We start from the raw sequence: 21363 nt of genomic DNA on the forward strand, positions 1-21363 counted from the left end.
TGATGGATCCGTAAAGACGTGTCTAGGGCGTCGACGGTGACCTGCTCCTGCATGATCAGGATTTGCGGAGTAGACAGCGGCGGCAACGATAAGGCGATTATCATGACGCATAGCCTTATCGAAGTACCGTCCCGACGCTGACTTCATGTGATTCCGGATTGATTCGAGGCCCAGGTCGTTGTGTAGGTCAATGTTCCTCACGAACCACGGAGCCCTGACGGTTAACCTGCAAAAGCGGGATTATAGGGACTGGAGGGTGTCTATGTGTGTGCGGGCCGCGTGAGCGAACACCACACTCGCGTAAGTCATGACGGGCCTTATGCAAGTTTTGTAAAGTGTCACCTTGTTCCGAAGGGACATTTTATTCCGCCTACAGATCATGGGGTAGAGACTGTCGAGAAGAAACGCGGCACGGTCGCGGACTGACTTTGTATGCGGGTGGAATATCATGGATGCATCCAGGGCGACTCCCAGGTACTTGACCTTCCTAGCCCAGGGTATGGGTAGGCTAAAGAGGGTAATCGGGGGTTGACGCTTCTCTAAGATGCTTACATATCGGTTTTAGAGCGACTGTGAGCATTCACTGGGTTCAGGACAGGTGGGTTTGCCCACGAACGCGGGTGGCGACGTAGTGTGATGTCAATTGTCTCAATCAATCGCTTAACACCAGGTGGGTCGTGAGCGCATTCATCTTTGTATGCTATAAATAATTTATTGGTAACAGACAACAAAGGTTGAGCGTTTTTATTATTATTATTGCTTAAATGGATGGGCGAATTCACAGCCCATCTGGTGTTAAGTGGTTATCGGAGCCCATAGACATCCCTTCAAACCGAAACGCATTACTTCCCGCGCGGACTCACAAGAGGTCCTACCACCAGTTTTCAATTAATACGCTTTTAGATTAATATGTTGATGGCTGCAAGGGTCCCCCACACGCGCAGCCGCCACACAAAGTGATACTACAAGTTTACAAGAACATTTTATTGCCACGTTCACGTGTAAGCGAAGGGTTCGTGAGGCTTGTCCTTGCCCGTGCCGGCCTTGAGGCGCCTCTCCAGGCGGGTGCGGCTGACGTACGGCGCGGGCTGCTTTAAGTGCACCGTGCGCACGTGCACCTTGAGGCTGTTCGACTGACTGAACGCCTTGCCGCAGATCTCGCAATCGTAAGGCCTCTCCCCGGTGTGACACTGAGAAATTTAATGCACCGCTCAATCAAAATATGAAAATTAGAATTATATTGTAATATTGTAACGGTAACACCTAAGTTCGAAGTTGCTAATGACTTTTTGGCGGGAACGCGAGGAGTGAAGTTGTGTGATTTGTTTTATTTTGTCTAATAAGTGATTCTTCAAGTTTAAATGTGTAATAACGATGGTTTATTAACTGTTTAGCATTTGTGAAAGTGCACGAATGTGGGAAAATGAAACAATGCCACTGAACGTAACTTCTCGGGATCCTCCAAAAAGTCCACTGGAAAAGTCTCAGTAAATGACCACCGCTTTACTGAGATTATACTTCATCCCATATCATCTCGTTTCATTTCATATTATTATTTTTCATACAAAAAACTTATCATTCAAATTAGACTTGACCTAAAGGTATTAGTTACGAGGTCATAAAATCCCTTAAAAAAAAAGTTGCTAATTTTAAGATTTGCGTTTGGCAACCCTCTCTTCCGTTCCAGAATTTTAGCCCCGTTCATGGCAAGTTGTAATTTAAATTGATAAAATAAGAATAAACGCAAATATTCATTATACAAGCTTGTATTTAATTTATACATGCACCATTCTTTAGTTCTGTACTGCTGAAGGAAGCTATCGAAGCATATAGATTTCACAATAATATTGAAGCATGAGGTCAAGTCTCACGCGCCACAGCGGCACTAGCTTTTTTCCTCTACCTATTCTCTGGTAGGCTGAGAGACTATTTAATCTACGCCGGGACCGGTAGGTGAGCTCACGGGCTCAATCTGAGAAAAAAATCTAAGACTTTTGTAGGCAGCGGCTTGGCTCTATTCCTGGCATTGCTGAAGTCAATGGGCGACTGTCCATCACCACCACTCACCATCAGGTGGGCCGTGTGCTCGTCTGCCTACAAGAGCAATAAAAAAAAAACAGTAGCCCTAGTAAGAGCAGTACTTCGCAGAATCTACCACCGGATCGAAATCGCGGCCCACTGAGAAGATCCGGTAAGAAACTCAGTGGGCTTGTCTATGGGTTAGGTCAGTAACCGGTGCTTTAGAGTCCTAAAAGCATCGAGAGTGAATCCGGGGGATCCGACAATACATGTTTCGGGCGATGGCGGCTAAGATAAGACACCAGCCTTGGGAACTGAGCCTCGAAACAGATACTTAGCAAGGTATAGAACAGGCGACGGACCCTAAAATGTCTGCTGAGTCCGCCCTTCCCCTTGAAGGCCTTGAAGCAGACGGAGCAGGAGTAGGGCCTGAGGTCGGAGTGTATCTTCTCGTGCATGTACAGGTTGCCGGGGTTGTGGAACGCCTTCCCGCACGTCTCGCACTTGAACTGCCGCTCCTCCGAGTGGGTGCGCTTGTGGTACGTCAGGAACGCGTTGCCCTGGAACGAGCCGCTCGTTGGGAAGGGGGGGTCAACCTTGTACGATTATACACCTCACATTATTTAGTGTATAGTTTAATTATTTAGTAATTGTGGTAAAGAGATTTTTTAAAGGTTATTAAGCATGTGTGTGTGACCCTACAAGGAACACTGTTTCTAGCGAATAATAATCTCTATATATTATTACTAGCGACCCGCCCTCGCTTCGCTTCGGAAACATTAAAACACCATGAAACAAAAAAAAAAATTAAAAAAAATTAAAAAAAGTAGCCTATGTTCATCAGGGACAATGTCGGCTTCTAATGGAAAAAGAATTTTTCAAATCGGTCCAGTAGTTTCGGAGCCTATTCGAAACAAACAAACAAACAAATCTTTCCTCTTTATAATATTAGTATAGATATAAATAAATTGCTGTTCGTTAGTCTCGCTAAAACTCGAGAGCGGCTGGACCGGTTTGGCTAATTTTGGTCTTGAATTATTTGTGGAAGTCCAGTGAAGGTTTAAAAGGTAGATAAATATGAAAATGCCTCGGAATTCAATAAAAATAACAATTTTGTTTTTCCTTTGATGTGTCCCCCGTCGGACGGATTTCTTTTGTTTGTTTTAAGTTTATTTTATACAAAAGTTTAGGTCTTTTATTTATCGATTGAGGCACTACGAAGTCTGCCGGGTCAGCTAATAATTAACTAAAAATAATAATACAGTTTCTGTTACATAAGAGAAATATGTTATGTTGCAAGCCAGTTTTTTTACTTGTTGTTACTATTTTTGTATCTTTTTAGCTTGTAATGTGTATTGTTAGCCTAAATAATAATTTTTTTTTATTTTTTTAAATGGGTGCGTATCTTAACAGCGTGCGTGGCATATTGTAACATATTCCATAAGCGATCTAATACGATCTCTAAGATAATAATATCTACCTTCAAACAAAAAGAAAACAATAGTAATTTATACAAGCGCAAACTTTAACGTTTTGCATACACTTCGTGACGCCGCCGCGCCGCAGCCTAAAGCAAATTAGGGCATTGACCTCGCGCGTCGTCTGATATTAATTTGAATTACATTGCTCCTAATGCAAATATATTTTATGATTTCTTTAATCGTTCTCATATTTATTTATTTATTTTCCTACCTCTTCTAGTACCCTCGAGGGGTTATTCTAGATTCATCGAATTAGTAGGTGAGCTCCCGGGGCTCAAACTCGGAGTGTTACTAACACTGACCCTAGCAAGAGCCGTGCTTCGCAGAATTTACCACCGAATCGGAAACGCGACCCACTGAGAAGATCCGGCGAGAAACTCAGTGGGCTCGTTCTCATATGAAGTCTAACACTGCCAACGCTCTAACAGAGTAAAGACTGTTGTAGTCTATTTTTGGTTGTGTACTGCCTACCGAGACTTATCTCGGGACACTCCCTCGCCCTGGCCGACAGGAAGTCCTCCTCCCTCCTCTCCTTTCCACTTTCCTCTCCCATTTTCTCAATTCCCATCATACATCTCCTCATTCTCCTCACAAAATTTTGTGATGAGATCGACCACCTCGCATATCCTTCTTGATTAGGATGTAGTAAGACGAAGATCACTCACCCTAAAGCTCTTCCCGCACACGTCGCAGATGTGGTCCTTCTGGATGGGGTAGGGCTTGTCGGGATGGGTCCGCCGGAAGTGGTTCCAGTACTCGCGCGCGCTGTGAACCTCTTGCGAGCACTGTAGACGAGCTTGGATGAATTTACGGTTTACCTGGTGTTAAGTGGTCACCGGAGCCCATAGAAGTTCTAAGTCTTAGCTTTTACAGTACAACGGTTGCCCCGACCTTCAAACCGAAACGCGTTACTGCTTCACGGCAGAAATAGGCAGGGTGGTGGTACCTACCCGCGCGGAATCACAAGACGTCCTAACAATGTTGTGAGTTGTCTGTAAGTTCTGTGTTATATTCCAGCAATGATCGAAATATATTCCTAATGTTACCGTGTGTATCTTTTTGTAATATCGATTAACAATTGCAACACTATTTAATTTTATCAATATCGTACTAATAGTTTGCGAGTTTAAATAAGGAATAATGATGAAATGAGCTCGGCTTTTAAAATCTTATCTTCATCGTGGCATTCTTTGTCTCCCTCATCGGGTGATAAGAGTTTTGGCTGGGGGAGACCTAGAATACCGTCACCACGTTTCTTCTCGTTAGTAACACGAGAGCAGCAGCGTTATCTTGGCATTATATCAGGCATTATATATACTCCGCACGAAAAGTTTTTCTTTTTTTTATTGCTCTGATTGCGAGCTCACAGCCCACCTAGTTTTAAGTGGTTACTGGAGCCCATAGGCATCTACAACGTAAATGCGTCACCCACCTTGAGATATAAGTTCTAAGGTCTCAGTATAGTTACAACGGTTGCCCCACCCTTCAAACCGAAATGCATAGCTGCTTCACGGTAGAAATAGGTAGGACGGTGGTACCTACCCGCGCGGACTCACAAGACGTCCTACCACCAGTAAGACGGGTATCGGTAACTGCTAATGCCGGCTGTTTGCACATTCAGCCATTTAATGGAAAAAAAACAATACATTCACGCTACAACTAAATGGTATCTTCAAATAAATAGCACTCGCTCTATGCATAGCAAGTACCTCAAGCACCGGTCATCGTTCTCGTCGAACCCGTCGCTTGCGATGAAGGGCTCGACGAGTAAACGAACCCTCAGACACAGCCCGCCAGTAAAGCAGCACTAGGCTGGTAGTCGGGGGCCAGGTCGCGTACCTGCTCGCACTTGAGGGGCCAGGTGAGGTTGGTGGGCTTCTTCCCGTAGTTCTTGGGGCGCTTCTTGGCGTGGTGGCGCCGCGCGTGCGCACGCAGCTCGTGGCCGCTGCCGAACGTCTCGCCGCACACCCGGCAGCCGTTGCTGGAACAGGCCCGCCGCACACCCTCCTTACTTCAACACTGCTAAATCTTAAGCTAAATGGCAAATTGCTACCGGCTACCAGGCTTACCTACCAGCATCCTACGATAAAGACATAGCAAAAAGCAGGTAATTACGTAAATAATCTTTGGTCAAAATTGTACCAAAAAAAGACTTTGGTCAAATTGGCGATTCTTAGTCACTCTGTAGCAAGGGGCAACACAGGGGCATTTAATAAAAAAAACCTGCATCGCGTTAGCGACATTTACAAGCTTGCGCATCTCGAAGTGACTGGCAATACACCGAAGGTCCTCATCATTCACTCCAAGACCCCCCACCCCTCCTATAAAATAAAATAGAGAAACCCACGTTGCGAATACAGGTCCTCCCGCCGTCTCCCACTTTGACAACTCAAGATTAACGGTTTCTGAATCTTGGACTCTTAATTACAGCTTTTTCTGAATGATATTACATAAGGCCATGAGTTTAAGGGCTGCCTCGGCTCGACACATTGTGTGAGCCCCGACTTACTTGGTGAGCGTGAGCTCGGCGTGCTTGACGGACGTGACCATGTGCCTCTTGTAGGCCTCCAGCGACGCGAACTGGACGTCGCACTCCGCGCAGTACGGACCCGACTCGGACTTCTCCTGACCAGTCAAATATCAACCACCAGCTTCAGTATTTAGTTACTTATATTGATTCATTAGCAAAGTGTATAGTCAGTGTTAGCAATTTCGGCAGGTTTGAGCCTTTTGAACAGGGCCGGACTTAAACTTAATGCCGCTTTTGGGCACCGGAAAAACATCCGAACCCATACTGGAATTTTACTTAAGCTTATAGTTTATACTATATATATTTTTTTCAAAATTAAACTATGTAATATATTGCAGAAACTTTATTATATTGTTGAGTCTCTATATCGGGCAAGGATTAATAAGACACGTGTTCAGTTAAGTGACTAAGGGTCGATTCGACCAAACAAGAGTAAATCTTATTCTTAGAATAACTCGTCAGTTAATCGAGAGTAAATCAATTTTACGTTTTACCATCTACAATTCTAAGAATAGTGGGCCTATTCGGGAATTGTTACTATACCGCCGTTTCGCACGGAATAACGGAGCTATTCCTAGAATAAAGTAATGGCGTCAGTCAGTCCAACATCTGATTTCTGTCATTTCATAAATATTTATTCTGTTTTAATTTCAAGTCAACGCAATGCACTAAATTATTATTAATAGTCTGGCATTGTATAATGCAACGTTTAAACGAAAAAAGATAAAACCACACGACAAAACTTGACAATTCCCTCAAACAAACAACAAATAAAAATAATACGTTTGACAGCTGGATATCTTACACAACAGCTACTTTTTCACACTAAAATACGGCAAAATCGAGTTGACGATTTGTATGCTCTTACACTATGCCGTTGGACAACAACATTTATTTGCCGGATTTTATTTTTGTTCACCATTCACTCTGCTATTCGCGTATTGTTATTCCTAGCGCAAGTATACGTGGAAAAACGACTATGGATTTACTCGAGATTAAAATCATGGAATAGGTTATTCCTTGTATAGTTACTCGAGTATAAATTTAAGTTTGGTCGAATCCACCCTAAAGTATATTGGGATTACAGTCTAACATGGTATCGACTGCCCGACAATCGTGAGACTGACGCAGCATCACTGCAATATAACTATCGCTCACCCATACCTATTAATAGTTGCTATGGGGACATATTTTGTAGTCAAGTACAAGATGTTATATACTCCATAAACATAAATAAATATTTGTTTTTTTTCTAGCTTTCAAAAATTTGCCGCCCTGGGCACTTGCCCGACTGCCCCTAGTGTAAATCCACCACTGCCTGTGAGCTCATCTACTCGCCCGGTAACGCTGATATAGCCTCTCAGGGGCCATCCATAAAGTACGTCACACGTTAATGGGGAGGGAGGGTATCACCGAAGTGTGACAAGGGGCATGGGGGGGTCAATACTTTTGTGACGTCACATGTTAAAATTTAACAAGTTCCATACGATAGTTATTGCCCTAGTGTCGAGTCATACATATTTAAAAGATCGTGTAGCGTATGTGGTTTATATTTTTCCTCATATAAAGCCGCTAATCAACACAAACAATCGCATAAATGATGAAATGATAAATGAATGATGACGATGCTTTATGGATGGAAGAGAATGATGTCGACACTAAGGATGTTCCTGACGTTCAAATTCAGAACGAAAATGAAGTGCCTGATTTACCAGTAATAGCTGATATAAAAGAGTGGATCCAAAGTCCATGGACACTCGATAATTAAGTTTTTTATCTTTAATTAATATAATTAATCGTTTATTATTTTCTAACTAGTCGTTTGTTTTTTCGGTTTTATGAAATGTTGGACTTTATGTTGATTTTATTAGATTATTATTTAATAAAAATAAGTAAAAAATGAAAATAGCTGTTTTCTCTCGATTATTTTTAAATACATACATAAATTTAAAAAATGTGTGACGTCACATCAGGAGGGGGGGGGTTATAAAAATGTGACAACCTGTGACAAGGAGGGGGGGAGGGGTTCAAAAGTCCTAAAATTCGTGTGACGTACTTTATGGATGGCCCCTCAAGGCTATCAGCATAGGTAGGCAAAAAAGCAAACTGATAGACAGACAATCATTTCGAAAGACCTGTAAATGGACACATCAGGCAACATAATGCGTTGAACCTGTATGGGGGTAGTACAACATAGTGCAGTAGATCCAGTAGTACTCACATCCAGGTCCTTGTGCATCATGGTCTTGTGCATGGCCAGCCCCAGGCGGCTCACAAAGGAGGAGCCGCACGCACCGCATATGAACTCCGAGGGGTGCTTCATGCGCACGTGACTCAGGTACGACGTCCACTTGCTGTCCCCAAAAGAGCCCCAAAAAGAGAGGGAGAACAACAAATTAAAAATGTGATCTGTATTTTTTTTTTTGACCTGGAGTTAAGTGGTTACTGGAGCCCATAGACGTCTACAACGTAAACGCGCCACCCACTTTGAGAACTTAAGTTGTAAGGTCTCAGTATAGTTACAACGGCTGCCCCACCCTTCAAACCGAAACGCATTACTGCTTCACGGCAGAAATAGGCAGGGCGGTGGTACCCACCCGCGCGGACTCACAAGTGGTCCTACCACCAGTAAATACAACTTGTATATCAAGAATTGGCTTGGCGTCGCTCAGTGGAACAAAAACTGCTAAAACATACTGCCCAAGATCGATGCAAATGGAAGAATTTTATTCGAGCCCTATACCTCAGCAGAGGGTAATGGGAAAGAAAGATGAAGAAGATACCGGCACTTTGCTTGTATTACATGTAGTGCGCAGTTTTGTGCGAAGGGACCCGAGATTCTAATCGCCTGTGTTTTGAAAATAAGAGTTTCTACATATTATTAGATATTTTAACGGATTTGCAATGGGTCAAATAATATACGCGACGGTGTCATTTACATGTGGAACTTGTACATGTCGTCGCTAAGCACGCGGCGAACGTGTCTGGCCGCAGTGGGTGGTGTTGACTATTGATTGAAGCATCACATACATGCGACGAAATCCTTATAAGATTATATTTGTTCTTTCTTTATTGAAAAGCATCCAAATTTCATCATCAAAACCGGTACAGTCATCACGTCACACTGGTTGTAGTACCGACGCCGCCCCCACCCCGAGGCGCCCCCCAGTACTCACGTGGACACCTCGTCGCAGTGTTGGCACTTGTACGTGACGCCCCTGTGCCACCGCTGGTGCTGCTTCGCTTGGGTTCTGTGAACATCATCCACATCAATTGCGATACCGATTTGGGTGTTTAAGGCATCCATTTACGAGCTCAGAGCTTGGTTCCGTTTGAAATCTTTATGGAATTCATTTAGCATTATCACTGCTTTTTTTGAAGTGAAACTTCTTGAAACTTCTGCGACTTCCAACAAGGTTGCGTAAAACGTTTAACGCTACCACACTAGAAAGAATCAAAGTGAGAGTGAATGCATGGCACTGGAACGCACGCGCGTAGTATACACCTGTTACAGGCCAGCGCGAGCGTTAGCAACGAGTAGCGTCCAATATTTTAATGAAGTATTTAAAAAATATATATATGTTTATTTTTCTATCTCTAATTTAAAATATATATAATGTAAATGTGGAAGATGTCGCATCTCTTATACCCAGCATAAACTATTACAAAAGCAATCCGATTTAAGGATGAAAAATGAAGATAACCACAATACTACACATCGAAAAAGAAGTTTCACTTCATTCACGAGCACCGTTATTTTAGCATCATATTTTCACGTGAGAAACTTCTAGGCTTTGCTATTTTAAGTAGCTTACTAAATAATTTGTCATGGCTTGTAGGATGAGACGCCCGGGATTGCCCACATCCTGCACACACTACCCAATTACTTAGCCCATGTTAAAGTTAACCACCCACCAGAGGCGGATTATCCGTAAGGCAAACTAGGCACGTGGCTAGGGGCGTGTAGTTACATGGGGCGCGCGAGCTCAGAATTTTTAAATAAATAAAGAAAATAACATATCGACAAATAAGAACTAAATGCTGATCTATAATTTAAATCTATAAGACTATTCCTATTTGGACTATTTCCCAGAGCAGAGAGGAATCATGAATTTCGATGTTCGTTCTGTCGTCCCTATTGATTTCTTCACAGTTATAACGTCATATTTCATTCGCGCATTAGCGTAAGTACAAGGGTCCTGGTCTAGTAAAGTCTAGGGTTTGATGATACGTCATCATAATTGCAAAAACAACTAGTTAAAATTTATAGTATTATGATGGCCAGTACAGGGGCGCTCTGGACCATTAATCTGCCACTACCACCCACGATCTATAAAGTAGCGTAATGACTGAAGTCGAATGACCTCAAGGGATTCCGTGTCTGCGCGCACTTACGTCGTGGCGGAGATGTGGTCGCAGTAGTTGCAGGCGTACTTCTTCTCATGGTTGGAGGCGTGCTTCTGGAACTGGCGTTTGTTCTCGAAGCGGAACTTGCACACTGGACACTCTATTGCACCCGCGCTCTACGAAATAAAAGCAACGTTTAGACGAATGAGGAAGATGCTGTCCCCGGGCGAGGGGGCGCCTCATGTGCTCAATCCCTTTGCTGTCCAACAACGGCCTAGTTGCAGGGAGGCCATGGACATGTATCATTATCTTGGTCACATTATCTGTCGACAGCAAGCAACTAGCAGGTCATAGTAGCCAAATTTGAACAGAGTTCTGCGAGCTAATAAATTGTCTGAATGCTCATCGGGTCTCTTTGTTATGGCCGCCATAAGCGAAACCGAAAATCAAGTAGTGTATTTTAAATAAGCTAACGAAAGCATTTGCAGCATACAACAGATTACCACGGTAAAAGTGAAACTTTTTTCTCATTATAAACATTTAACTTAAAAAATTTGGAATAATATTCCATTAAGGGTATTAAAAAATCTTAATTTTATACTTAGAAAATTGGCATGATAATGGGAAAGGATAAAAACTAATATTTTTATTGAACCCGCCGCCATATTGGCCTTGGCTGCTCCGACAAGCGCCTTTCACTTTATCCCTACTCCGCGGCCGACCGTCACGCGACATGCAACACACAGACGAAGAACTTTGAGACGATGTAATAAGTTACACTTTAACAGTGCTGCGATTTTTGGCAACACTTCGTGTGACGGATGGGAACATTGCCATACAAAGTACGGCTTTAGAATAAACTGTATGTATTCATTATTTAATCTTTTTAGTAATAATAGATTTTTAGTATTAAACACAAGGTACTCACGGGTGAGTGCTTGGAGACGTGATGTCTCCAGGCCTCGGTGTCTATGAAGCCCTTGTAACAGAGCTGGCACTTGTACTGAGCGTTCATGTAGTTGCTGGAGTACTGCCGCTTGTTGATCTCCTCCAGCTGTTCTTCTTGCTGCAAGAATTAGGTACTCAATTCAACTACACATCGTAACTCCGGGCATTTCAATATTGCAATAAATGTTACGATATAATACATCTTGTAAAAACGAATATTTAAAAATTTCTAAAATAAAAAATAAAAAAAAGACATGCCCGCTGAGTTTCTTGTCAGTTCTTCTCAGGACGGAGACTAGTTTTTGTGAATTGGCGGTAGTTCTTTTTGACGTTCAACAAGTATGTACTTTCATTTATGTTGAATAAAAAAATTGATTTGATTTGATTTGAAATAACGAGGATTTGTTCCCGAAAGCGAAGTCAGGTGGTGGAATTAAGCGATCACTACCGCTCGAAAAACTATAGTTTGCTAATGTTTAGTTTGTGCACTACGCAATGTAATTTAAATCAACTGATGGGGTCAACGACACATGAAACCTATACTTTTCTAATGTTAAGCTGGTACACCACGCAATGTAATTTAAACAGCTGACGGGGTCAACGACACATGCAACCTATACTTTTCTAATGTTAAGCTCGTACAATACGCAATGTAGATTAATCAGCTGATGGGATCAACGACACATGCAACCTATACTATTCTAATGTTTTTTTTTTATTGCTTAGATGGGTGGACGAGCTCACAGCCCACCTGGTGTTAAGTGGTTACTGGAGCCCATAGACATCTATAATAATAATAATAATAATTTCTTTATTTACTACATAAACTCTTAAATCATGACCTAGAAAACTATTTACATATTTATCAAACTGAGAGATTACGCAGATGGCATCAACAATATAAAATTAACCAATGATCCTCACACTAGGCATAGCCTGTATCGTGAGGACCAAAATGCGATTTACTATATATATAATTGACCTCAAAACGACATCACTATTATTAATAATTATTACGCTCAAAAACATGCGATACAAGATTTAACATATAAGATAATAAAAAAATTTGAGTAATAAAAATAACACATCAAACAATTACACATATGTGGGGAGCGTAGACATAAACAATTATAAAATAAATTAATAAGAAAAAATAAACAAAAAGATACAAAATTAATAAATCTACTGCTATTTCTTGCTTTTAATTAAGTTCTCTGTGTCCATATAGTTCAATGTAAGCAACCATTTTTTCACTAGTGGTTTAGCTTGCCTAACCGTTTTGTGCTTTAGGTTTTCATTACAATGTCTAATAACCGCGTTATAAATATAGATCTTAGCAACATCTTGAAATAGATGTTTTTGGATAGATGGTAATTTTGTAGCTGTCAAAGTTACAGGTAATTTGTAAACCCTGCGTTTAATCAAGGAATCGTAGATTCCAGAAGAGAGCACCGCTCTATGTATCAATAAAAATATTTTTAAAATGAATAACTGACGCACGTTGAGAACTTGACTTTCCCTGTAAACGCGTTCTGTAGAGTACCTTCGAGGTTTATTTAGTATCACCTTTAACACTGAACGCTGAGCTCTTTCTAATTCAATTAGCGCAGTTTTTGAGGCAGATCCCCAACAGATGAGACAGTACATTAATAGGGATTGGCATAGTGCGAAATATACGGACTTGAGAGTATCAAAACTAGCCACGTCACGTAGATTCTTCATGACGTATACACATCTTCTGATTCGACCAGATAACTCCCGAATATGTGTCTTGAAAGACAGCTTTTCATCCACTATGACGCCAAGATACTTTATTTCATTAACTCTTGCAATCTCCTTGCAATCACACGATGGATCAAATCCATCGCAAACGTGTATTTTAATACTCGTAGATGCTGAAGCAGACATTGAGGTTTTGCAAAAACAGATGTACATGCTTTTCCTTGTATTCAGTGTCAAAAGATTACATTGTAGCCATTTCTGTACTTTGGACATTCCCGCCTCAGCAATAGAATGAGCATCATGCCATGTTGATCCGCTAAATATAATTGCTGTGTCATCCGCATAACACAGAATGTCTGCGTTTGTTAAAGAAAGTTCAAAAATATCATTAATATATAATATAAACAAGGTAGGCCCCAGAATACTACCTTGCGGGACACCATATTGGTTAGTCTGTAGTCCACTAATTATAGATCCGACCTTAACACACTGTTTTCGTTCCATTAAATAGCTAGTGAACCAATTTAGAGCGATTCCGCGTATGCCTAAAGTATCTAACTTCTTTAGTAAAATTGGTACGGAGACAGTATCAAATGCCTTTGTTAAATCAAGGAATACGCCAATACAGAATTTTTTCTCACTTAGTTTTGACGACACTACAGTTTTTAATAATGATACAGCATCCTCAGTAGACTTCCCCTTACAAAACCCAAACTGTCTGTCAGAAATGAGATTTCGAGATTTTATGAATTCAGTCAGTCTTATATTTACCAATCCTTCGAGTAACTTGGAAAAAATACACAAGAGTGAAATAGGGCGGTAGTTATCCACTTTATTTTTAGGTCCACTTTTATATATCGGGCAAACTAACGCTGTCTTCCAAGCATCTGGAAAAGTTCCCGCTTCAAAACTACCGTTGAAAATTATAGTTAAGGGCTGAAGCAATTCGTCTTTAATATTTTTGATTAAAGAGTTATTTATTGCATCGATACCTGGTGCTTTATCATTAGAAAGATTTTTAATGAGAGCTTCGACTTCTCTGTGATCTGTAGGTTGCATGAAAAAGGAGTCAGCTGCCGTACGGGAGATTTTTACAGCACTCGCCAATTCGCATTCAGACTTTGACAAATCCTGTAGTATTTTATCTGCCAGTGTTTGTCCAACGGTTGAGAAGTGGGTATTACACATTTCAATGGATTCCGATATATCATGACTGCCTTCCAATGACAATAGTTCAGTGTTTTCAGTTTTAGTTGTCTTCATATTGCATATTGTTTTAATAGTTGTCCAAAGTTTTTTCGGATTCTTTTTAGATTTTTCCAACTCGGCTGTTTCATACTCTGCCTTTAGCTTACGCAACAAAGATATGAAAAAATTTCGATATCGAGTAAAAATAAGCTGTAGATTCTCATTATTTGGATTATTTCGAGCTTGCATATGAAGTTTGTCACGATGGCGCATGCACCGCATAATTCCTGGAGAAATCCAGGGTTTCAAATTATATTTAGAACGAGACACTTTTAGAGTGCGTGAATGCTTTTCGAGAATATCCGATAAAACCTTGGTGAATACATCATTTGCTTTGTTAATATCTTTAAAGGAACACAACTCTGACCAATCTACAGATTTGAGTTCTTCCTTAATAGCTACGATATTTCTTTTTAGTATAAATCGATCAGGTTTTTTCACTTTATCCCTGCCTAGGTTTATTCCAATCATTGCCATGTAATGGTCAGTAATCGAACTTTTACACACAACACCAGTAATACAAGTATGATTTATGTCTTTCACATATATGTGGTCAAGGCATGCAGACTCTCGAGTGGGCTTAGTTATAGCTGATAGAAACCCATTTTCTGCCATGAAGGATACGTATTCAAGAGACTGCGCATTCGGTAAGGTATCTAGTATATTGATATTAAGGTCTCCAGCTATGATTATAAGTTGGTTACCTAAGCCTTGTACGCAATTATCTAATGTGGTAAGAAAATTATCCAAGTTTCTATAAGAGGGTGAACGATAGATGCCTAGAACTACTATGGACTCAGATAGTTGAATCTGTAAGCAATCTGCTTCCTCGATTAGAGGTTCCGACACAGTAACATTCCATGAACATTTGACATAAGTGACTACGCCACCATTTTGATTACTGCATTTAGTGGTATGGTAAGCATTATATCCCGGCAACTGTGGAACAATTGTAGTTTCATTTAACCAACACTCTGTAAGTATTATAATATCGTAATGGATATTTAGTCTAGACAAATGTACAAGAAATTGATCAAAGTTTCTCCTAATGCTTCTAATATTAAAAGTTAACACCCTAAAGTTACGATTTTTCAAAAATAGACTTTTACAATGCTCCGGTTCATCTATGACTTGACAATCGATTTGGATCGAATCCAAGTCTCCGTCAATGTCATCATTTATATCCATGTGTAATAAAAAACATTCCAAATACGCAAAGAAATGTTCACCATTAGCATACAATGCAGCGCCATTAATAGCATTAATTGTATATTTACATCGGAATCATTTAAATGATCATATGTACGGAAAATATTATTCTCAAATATAAGTAAAATCACTGGAAGTAAAACAAATCCCACAAGCAAAGACCATAAAGAACTGTGATCTATATACAATTTTTCCAAGTTATACAGAGTACAAATATATAGTAAACATACGTAATCCAAATTAAATACTAAAGCTCTAGCAAGACAATCAGTGAAATGAGCTATACACACACTAATTATACTGTTTATACATAACGAGAAGAAACAGAGAAGGTAGTAAAAAAGAATATGCTCCTTAGTTTGCACCACTGGATTATCACACAGGCTGTTATACCTCGATATTGTTACATCCGACAGTAGTTTTCGTGTTAGCAAATAACCGATCCAGATCACTTTGGCCTCGCAGTTGCACTGCTGCATTCCCCTCACGCCGCCTGACATATATAGCGCCACGGTTACACCAACAATAAGCGTACCCTTCTTTCTTCGCTCTATTTCTAGCATCTCGAAATAAGATTCTATTTTCTTTAGTAAGCCTCTCATTGAAATATATATTTTGTGGTGTTCCAGGGGCATCCAAGTCATTACTTTTTATATTCCTACGTGATTTAGATGCTTTTAGTATTTCGTCACGCTTAGATCTACGCAGCAAACGAACAACAATTGGTCGCGGCATCCTATTTTGAAGTTCAGTTAAGCTAGGAGGAACTGCAGAACGGCGAGGCCCCACCCTAGTGATCCAGTCTACATCTTTCTCATCCAGTTCGACACCCAGCTTCTTAGTTGCAAGCTGAAAAGTATGTTGCAAATTCTCTGCTGGAGACTCCGGGATTCCAATCAACTCAATTTCATTTAACAGAATATTTTGAGCCTGTATGTTTATATCACTTTGTATTTGAGATACCGCCGATTTAAGATTCGTGAACTCGAGATCCCGTTTCTCTAGGTACTTCATACGGGTATCGTTGGCCTCAATTTTGGCCATAAGTTCTTCCATACGGTGATGAGAGTAATTTAAGGATTGAGTTACCTCTTCTAGTCTCATACTTATTTTACAAAGTTCCTCTGTCAGTCTTTTTATGTCATCTTTACTGTTCTCTGCAGTGGGCTCCTTCTTACGAGTCGTTATATTTTGGCCGTCATATGTACCTCTTATAGGAGTAAGATTGTTATCACCTCCTTTTTTGTGTGCAGCACAACAATCAGGACACTTCCAAATCTTTTTTCGATCTACAGGAACCAGAGAGATGTCTATACAGAGAGGACAGAAAATTTTCGTACAAGATGAGCTGGTACAACGAATAGAACCTAATTCTTTCGTTACCTTTAGACAACCGGCGCACTTCATTTTTAATTTAATTCGACTGAAAGTGTGTATAGTCAAGCAATTGATCCGTTTCCCTCACAGAGACAAACACGGTATGATTTCTCTCAAGACTGTTCTGCGTTACTAATCTTTGCCAAAGACGTCACAGTTTCGATTTAGTGCATCGTATAATGCACCTTACGCTAATGTAGTTCTTAATACTTGTGTATATTAACGAATATTGCTTGCGCGTAGCGCTTGTACTCGTAGCACACGTAACACGACCTACAACGACTTTTTTAAAAACACATGAAATTAGTTCGTTAATACACTTATTTTTGCACAGTTGGACTGTAAAAATATAAAAGCACTGAATATTCGCGAAAAACTAAAACACTGCAATACTTTAAATGTAAAAATATACTGTATATATGGCCAAAAATTTGATTTATTGCGGAGCGGTTTTAACAAAGTGTTTACTGTCAGAATGAGGCGTAATGTCTTTTCTATCTATAACGTAAATGCGTCACCCACCTTGAGATATAAGTTCTTAGGTCTCATGTATAGTTACAACGGCTGCCCCACCCTTCAAACCGAAACGCATTACTGCTTCACGGCAGAAATAGGCAGGGCGGTGGTACCCACCCGCCCGGACTCACAAGAGGTCCTACCACCAGTAATGTTAAGCTCTTACACCACGCAATGTAATTTAAATCAGCTGATGGGGTGAACGACATTTGCAAATAGTAAGGAACGTGTTGGCTTCGGCTGAGTAAAGGATATTGGGATTATTATTAGGGAGGTAATGTAGTTAAAAAGTCGTTGTGGTCGATTGTGTAATGCAGTCAGTATAGTAGTATGGAGAGATGCGCACACACCTTCCCATTCTGTAGGCGAGACCTATGTATGCCCTAGAAATAATAATACTAACACTCAATGTTGTTATTGTACAACATTCCTCCAAGACAATATCGTCTTCAGTGACCCCACCCGTATTTTTCGTTCTTCTACATTTCTTTCCCGCAGGTTCTGGCTGTACTCTCTTTTTACTTGGTCGACCTCTCTTTCTGGGCTGTAAAACTTCTGTTATCTCTGGTGGTAACGCCGAAGAATCGTCTGTTGCCTGCAATTTTATTAAATTTTTTTATTGCCCTTGTAGGCAAACGAGCATACGGGCCCACCTGATGGTGAGTGGTTACCGTCGCCCATGGACGTCAGCAATGCCAGGGGCAAAGCCAAGCCACTGCCTGCCGTTAACAATGTTATAAATCCGAGAAAATAAGGATAGTTTGCTGATGCAGTGGCATATTAGTGAGGTGTTATCGTATATTAGTAAATGTCATAATATTTTAGGGAATACCACTCACTTCGACACCTTGAAAGTCTTCAGCCAAAATATAATCAACTTTATTCTTATCCTTTTTGGTCGTTTTCTTTTTGGCTTTCTTAGCTTTCTTTATTTTGTGCATTAAAAGCGGTTCGTCGTCGCTTGTCTCTTCTAGCTGAGAAGGGAAATCACCGTAATCCTCATCTTTCACATACTCGCCATCCTTACGAAATATTTCATTCGCTTGCAGGTCATTTTCTAATGACGTTTTACTATCTATCGCTATGTCTATTTCTTCTTTAATTGGAAGCTTCGGATCGTCGCAAACTGTGTGAATTGTTTTAACATCTGTTTCAGTGTACACTGCAAATGGTATTTTTAAATTGCTTCGGTCTAGTTCCTGGACTGATGTGACAGTAATCTGTAAAAGATCACAAAAATTTCTGTATTTTAAGAACATATTATATTAATGTATTAAATAAAAAAGGGTGCGTGTACTTATGTACGCACGTAAGAAGTTATACTTTTTTTTTAAATATTAAATAAAATAAAAAGAAATATTTAACGTTAAAAAATTAATGCTAATAACACTTTTTTACGAGTGTACATGCGCGAAAGTTCACCTGCGGCTATATTCAGACTCGCCAAGTTACGTCGGTCGTATTGTAATGAGCGATTTAGTGGGCAACTTCATTTCTGTTAATTTTGTGTCACGGTGCGCGCGCATCGTAAAATTTCACTCTCATCAATTTTTCATAACGCGCCTAAAGAAGCATAACTTCAAAAAATCTAAGAAACGAATTTGGAGTTTGAATTTGCTAGCTGGGTTATGCTAATATTTTTTGCTAATTGTATGGTCTACTTTTGAGACTTTTGTTTATGATGTACTGTTAAAAAAGGTTACGGCAAGTAGCTACAGGAATCCATTGACGTCACGAAATACCTGACTGTGTGCAGCAGACATAGGCAGGATGGTGGTGACCGTTCCTTGTGGGTTTACAACACTCCCTACTACCATTATATGCCATCACACTATAGGTGTATAATACTCAGAGAATGCTGCTTCCCATTCTCCAATGAATTCCTTAGTCATATTTGCCTGGATCCTGATAAGAGATGGGGTGGTGCTATTGTGGGCCAAAGCTTTACAGTCAAAAATTCTCAGTTCTTAATGACTGTCATGCCCTTGGTATGGTCACTCCTGATGGGCCGGAGGTATGCCTATATCACAGGCTATACCATAAAAGGGTAGGCGGTAGGCAGCGGCTTGGCTCTGCCCCTGCATTGCTGAAGTCCATGGGCGACGGTAATCACTCACCACCAGGTGGGCCATATGCTCGTCTGCCTACAAGGGCAATAAAAAAAAAGGGTTTTAGTAAAAAGGTATAGCTACAATTACATCAAAAGCTCCTTATTTAACACATCCTTTGCATTTTCACAATTCACTGATACAAAAATGCCACCTAATTCCCGAATTTGCCTGCAGTTTAATGTGTGATAAAGCTTGAAATGCATATACACAAAAATTATATTTATTAAAAAAAAAAACCTTATACTTTCTTTTATCATCAGTATTTTAGTGTACAGGTCATTTTTATTGCGACAATTTATTTATAAGTACCATTGATACTCACATTCTAGCAGATTATAATAGATTACAGGTAACTGTCCTATATTACAGTCGATACGTTCCTAAAAATTCCAGTGTTAAGCAAAATCGTGTTATAGGAGACTAGAATCAAGTAAAAAGAGGAGAGTAATTTTTCTGAATGAATTATCTTCTTCCCTTATATTGTGTGTTCATAGTGCATAATGTAATGTTCTAAATAATATTAAAGAAAAATCTTGTAATTATGTTGTAGAGGTACCATGTATGAGGATTTTAGGGATTTTTTCTTTTCATGTTACAGTCGAACCGTATTTATTATAAGAGGGTTACTTATATTTGTGAAAGAGATGATATATTTTATAATTATAGATAATCTTACCTTTTTACCAGAGTTTAGTATTTGGTAGAGCACAGATTGTCCAAGTAAGCACTTAGTTTTGAACCTACTGTATTTTTGCAATAATGCTGCACATACATAGCACACACACTGCGGCAAATCCATAGAACAGACAGGCTGGAAAAATATATTGTAATGATTAATATTACAGGACAGAACATGGTGGAGTTTTAACTTGTGTAGACTTTTTGTTTTGATAAAAACTTTTTAATGAATTGTCTGTCCATTGATACTTTTATTTTTAATAAATCAAAGTAAGTAAATAAATTTATCTGATAGTTTTATTTATTTTATGTTTTAAACTTACATTAACTCCTAATGTTTCTTCAAAATAAGTTTGTAATGGATTAGACTGTAGACTGTACATTTTAACATTAAATTGTAAACACATCCGACACACCGACTCTTTATCCATGTTTGACGAATTCATATTTACTAAACGAATTCACTCAGTTAAACATTTTCATAGATTCGCGGCATACGAGATAGACTTATAAAATAATAGAGCTTCTAGCTTAAAAGTACTGTTCTGGTCAACGGTTTATGAGCATTTCTGTAATATTTCAATGATGATATAATACATAAATAATAATTATAAACTATGTTTCCTAACAAAGATATTGATTTAAAACAATAATACTGTATAAAATTAGGAAAATAGAATTCTAACTTTACAAAGGACGCCGAGTTTCCATGTTTGTTTGACGTTTTGAACGTTTTATTTTTGCTTTATCTTGTAATTGTCATTAACAATCTGCGTTTAGTTTCAGGCTTGCATTTTAAAAGTTCTCATGTGATTAAACACTGGAATAAATACATTTTAGTCTAAAATATACCCAAAGCAAGCACTTTTCGCCGGATCTTCTCAGTGGATCGCACCTTCAATCCGGTAATAAGTGCATTTTTACAAATTAGGTGCCCTCGGGCTGTTAGGTCTTCGGTGTTGCTCTCGCAGCTATTAGTACATTTTACTTTTTTTTTCCTGCCTATTCTGATAGCCTTGAGAGGCTGTATCAGCTCCTCCTTGAAGTGTAGGTGAGCTCACGGGGCTCAAACGGGGTGTGTTGCTAACACTGGCCCTGGCAAGAGCAGTGCTTCGCAGAATCTAGCACCGGATCGGAAACGCTACCCACTGAGAAGATCCGGCGTGAAACTGGCTGT

General features: G+C 39.9%; 1 protein-coding gene across 3 annotated transcripts; it reads right to left on the bottom strand.

Moving 5' to 3' along the window:
• Positions 1-969: 969 nt before the first annotated feature.
• Positions 970-21002, bottom strand: LOC149500547 (uncharacterized). Of its 3 annotated transcripts, XM_089736484.1 has the most exons (14): positions 20873-21002; positions 20510-20755; positions 20185-20319; positions 18237-18617; positions 17801-17992; positions 11306-11443; positions 10426-10553; positions 9207-9281; positions 8252-8384; positions 6010-6125; positions 5340-5481; positions 4166-4285; positions 2382-2579; positions 970-1190 (listed from the first exon to the last, which is right to left on the bottom strand). In XM_089736484.1, the coding sequence occupies exons 2-14, from the start codon at positions 20630-20632 to the stop codon at positions 996-998; spliced, it is 2076 nt and encodes a 691-aa protein (XP_089592610.1). In that variant the 5' UTR covers positions 20633-20755; positions 20873-21002; the 3' UTR covers positions 970-995. The 3 variants fall into 3 exon arrangements, with proteins under 3 accessions (XP_089592610.1, XP_089592609.1, XP_089592611.1); XM_089736483.1 differs by having other exon boundaries at positions 20510-20914; XM_089736485.1 differs by lacking the exon at positions 17801-17992 and having other exon boundaries at positions 20510-20914.
• Positions 21003-21363: the final 361 nt, after the last annotated feature.

The sequence above is a fragment of the Bombyx mandarina genome, chromosome 21, assembly GCF_030267445.1.
Source record: "Bombyx mandarina strain Sakado chromosome 21, ASM3026744v2".
In the NCBI taxonomy this organism is placed as follows: domain Eukaryota; kingdom Metazoa; phylum Arthropoda; class Insecta; order Lepidoptera; family Bombycidae; genus Bombyx; species Bombyx mandarina.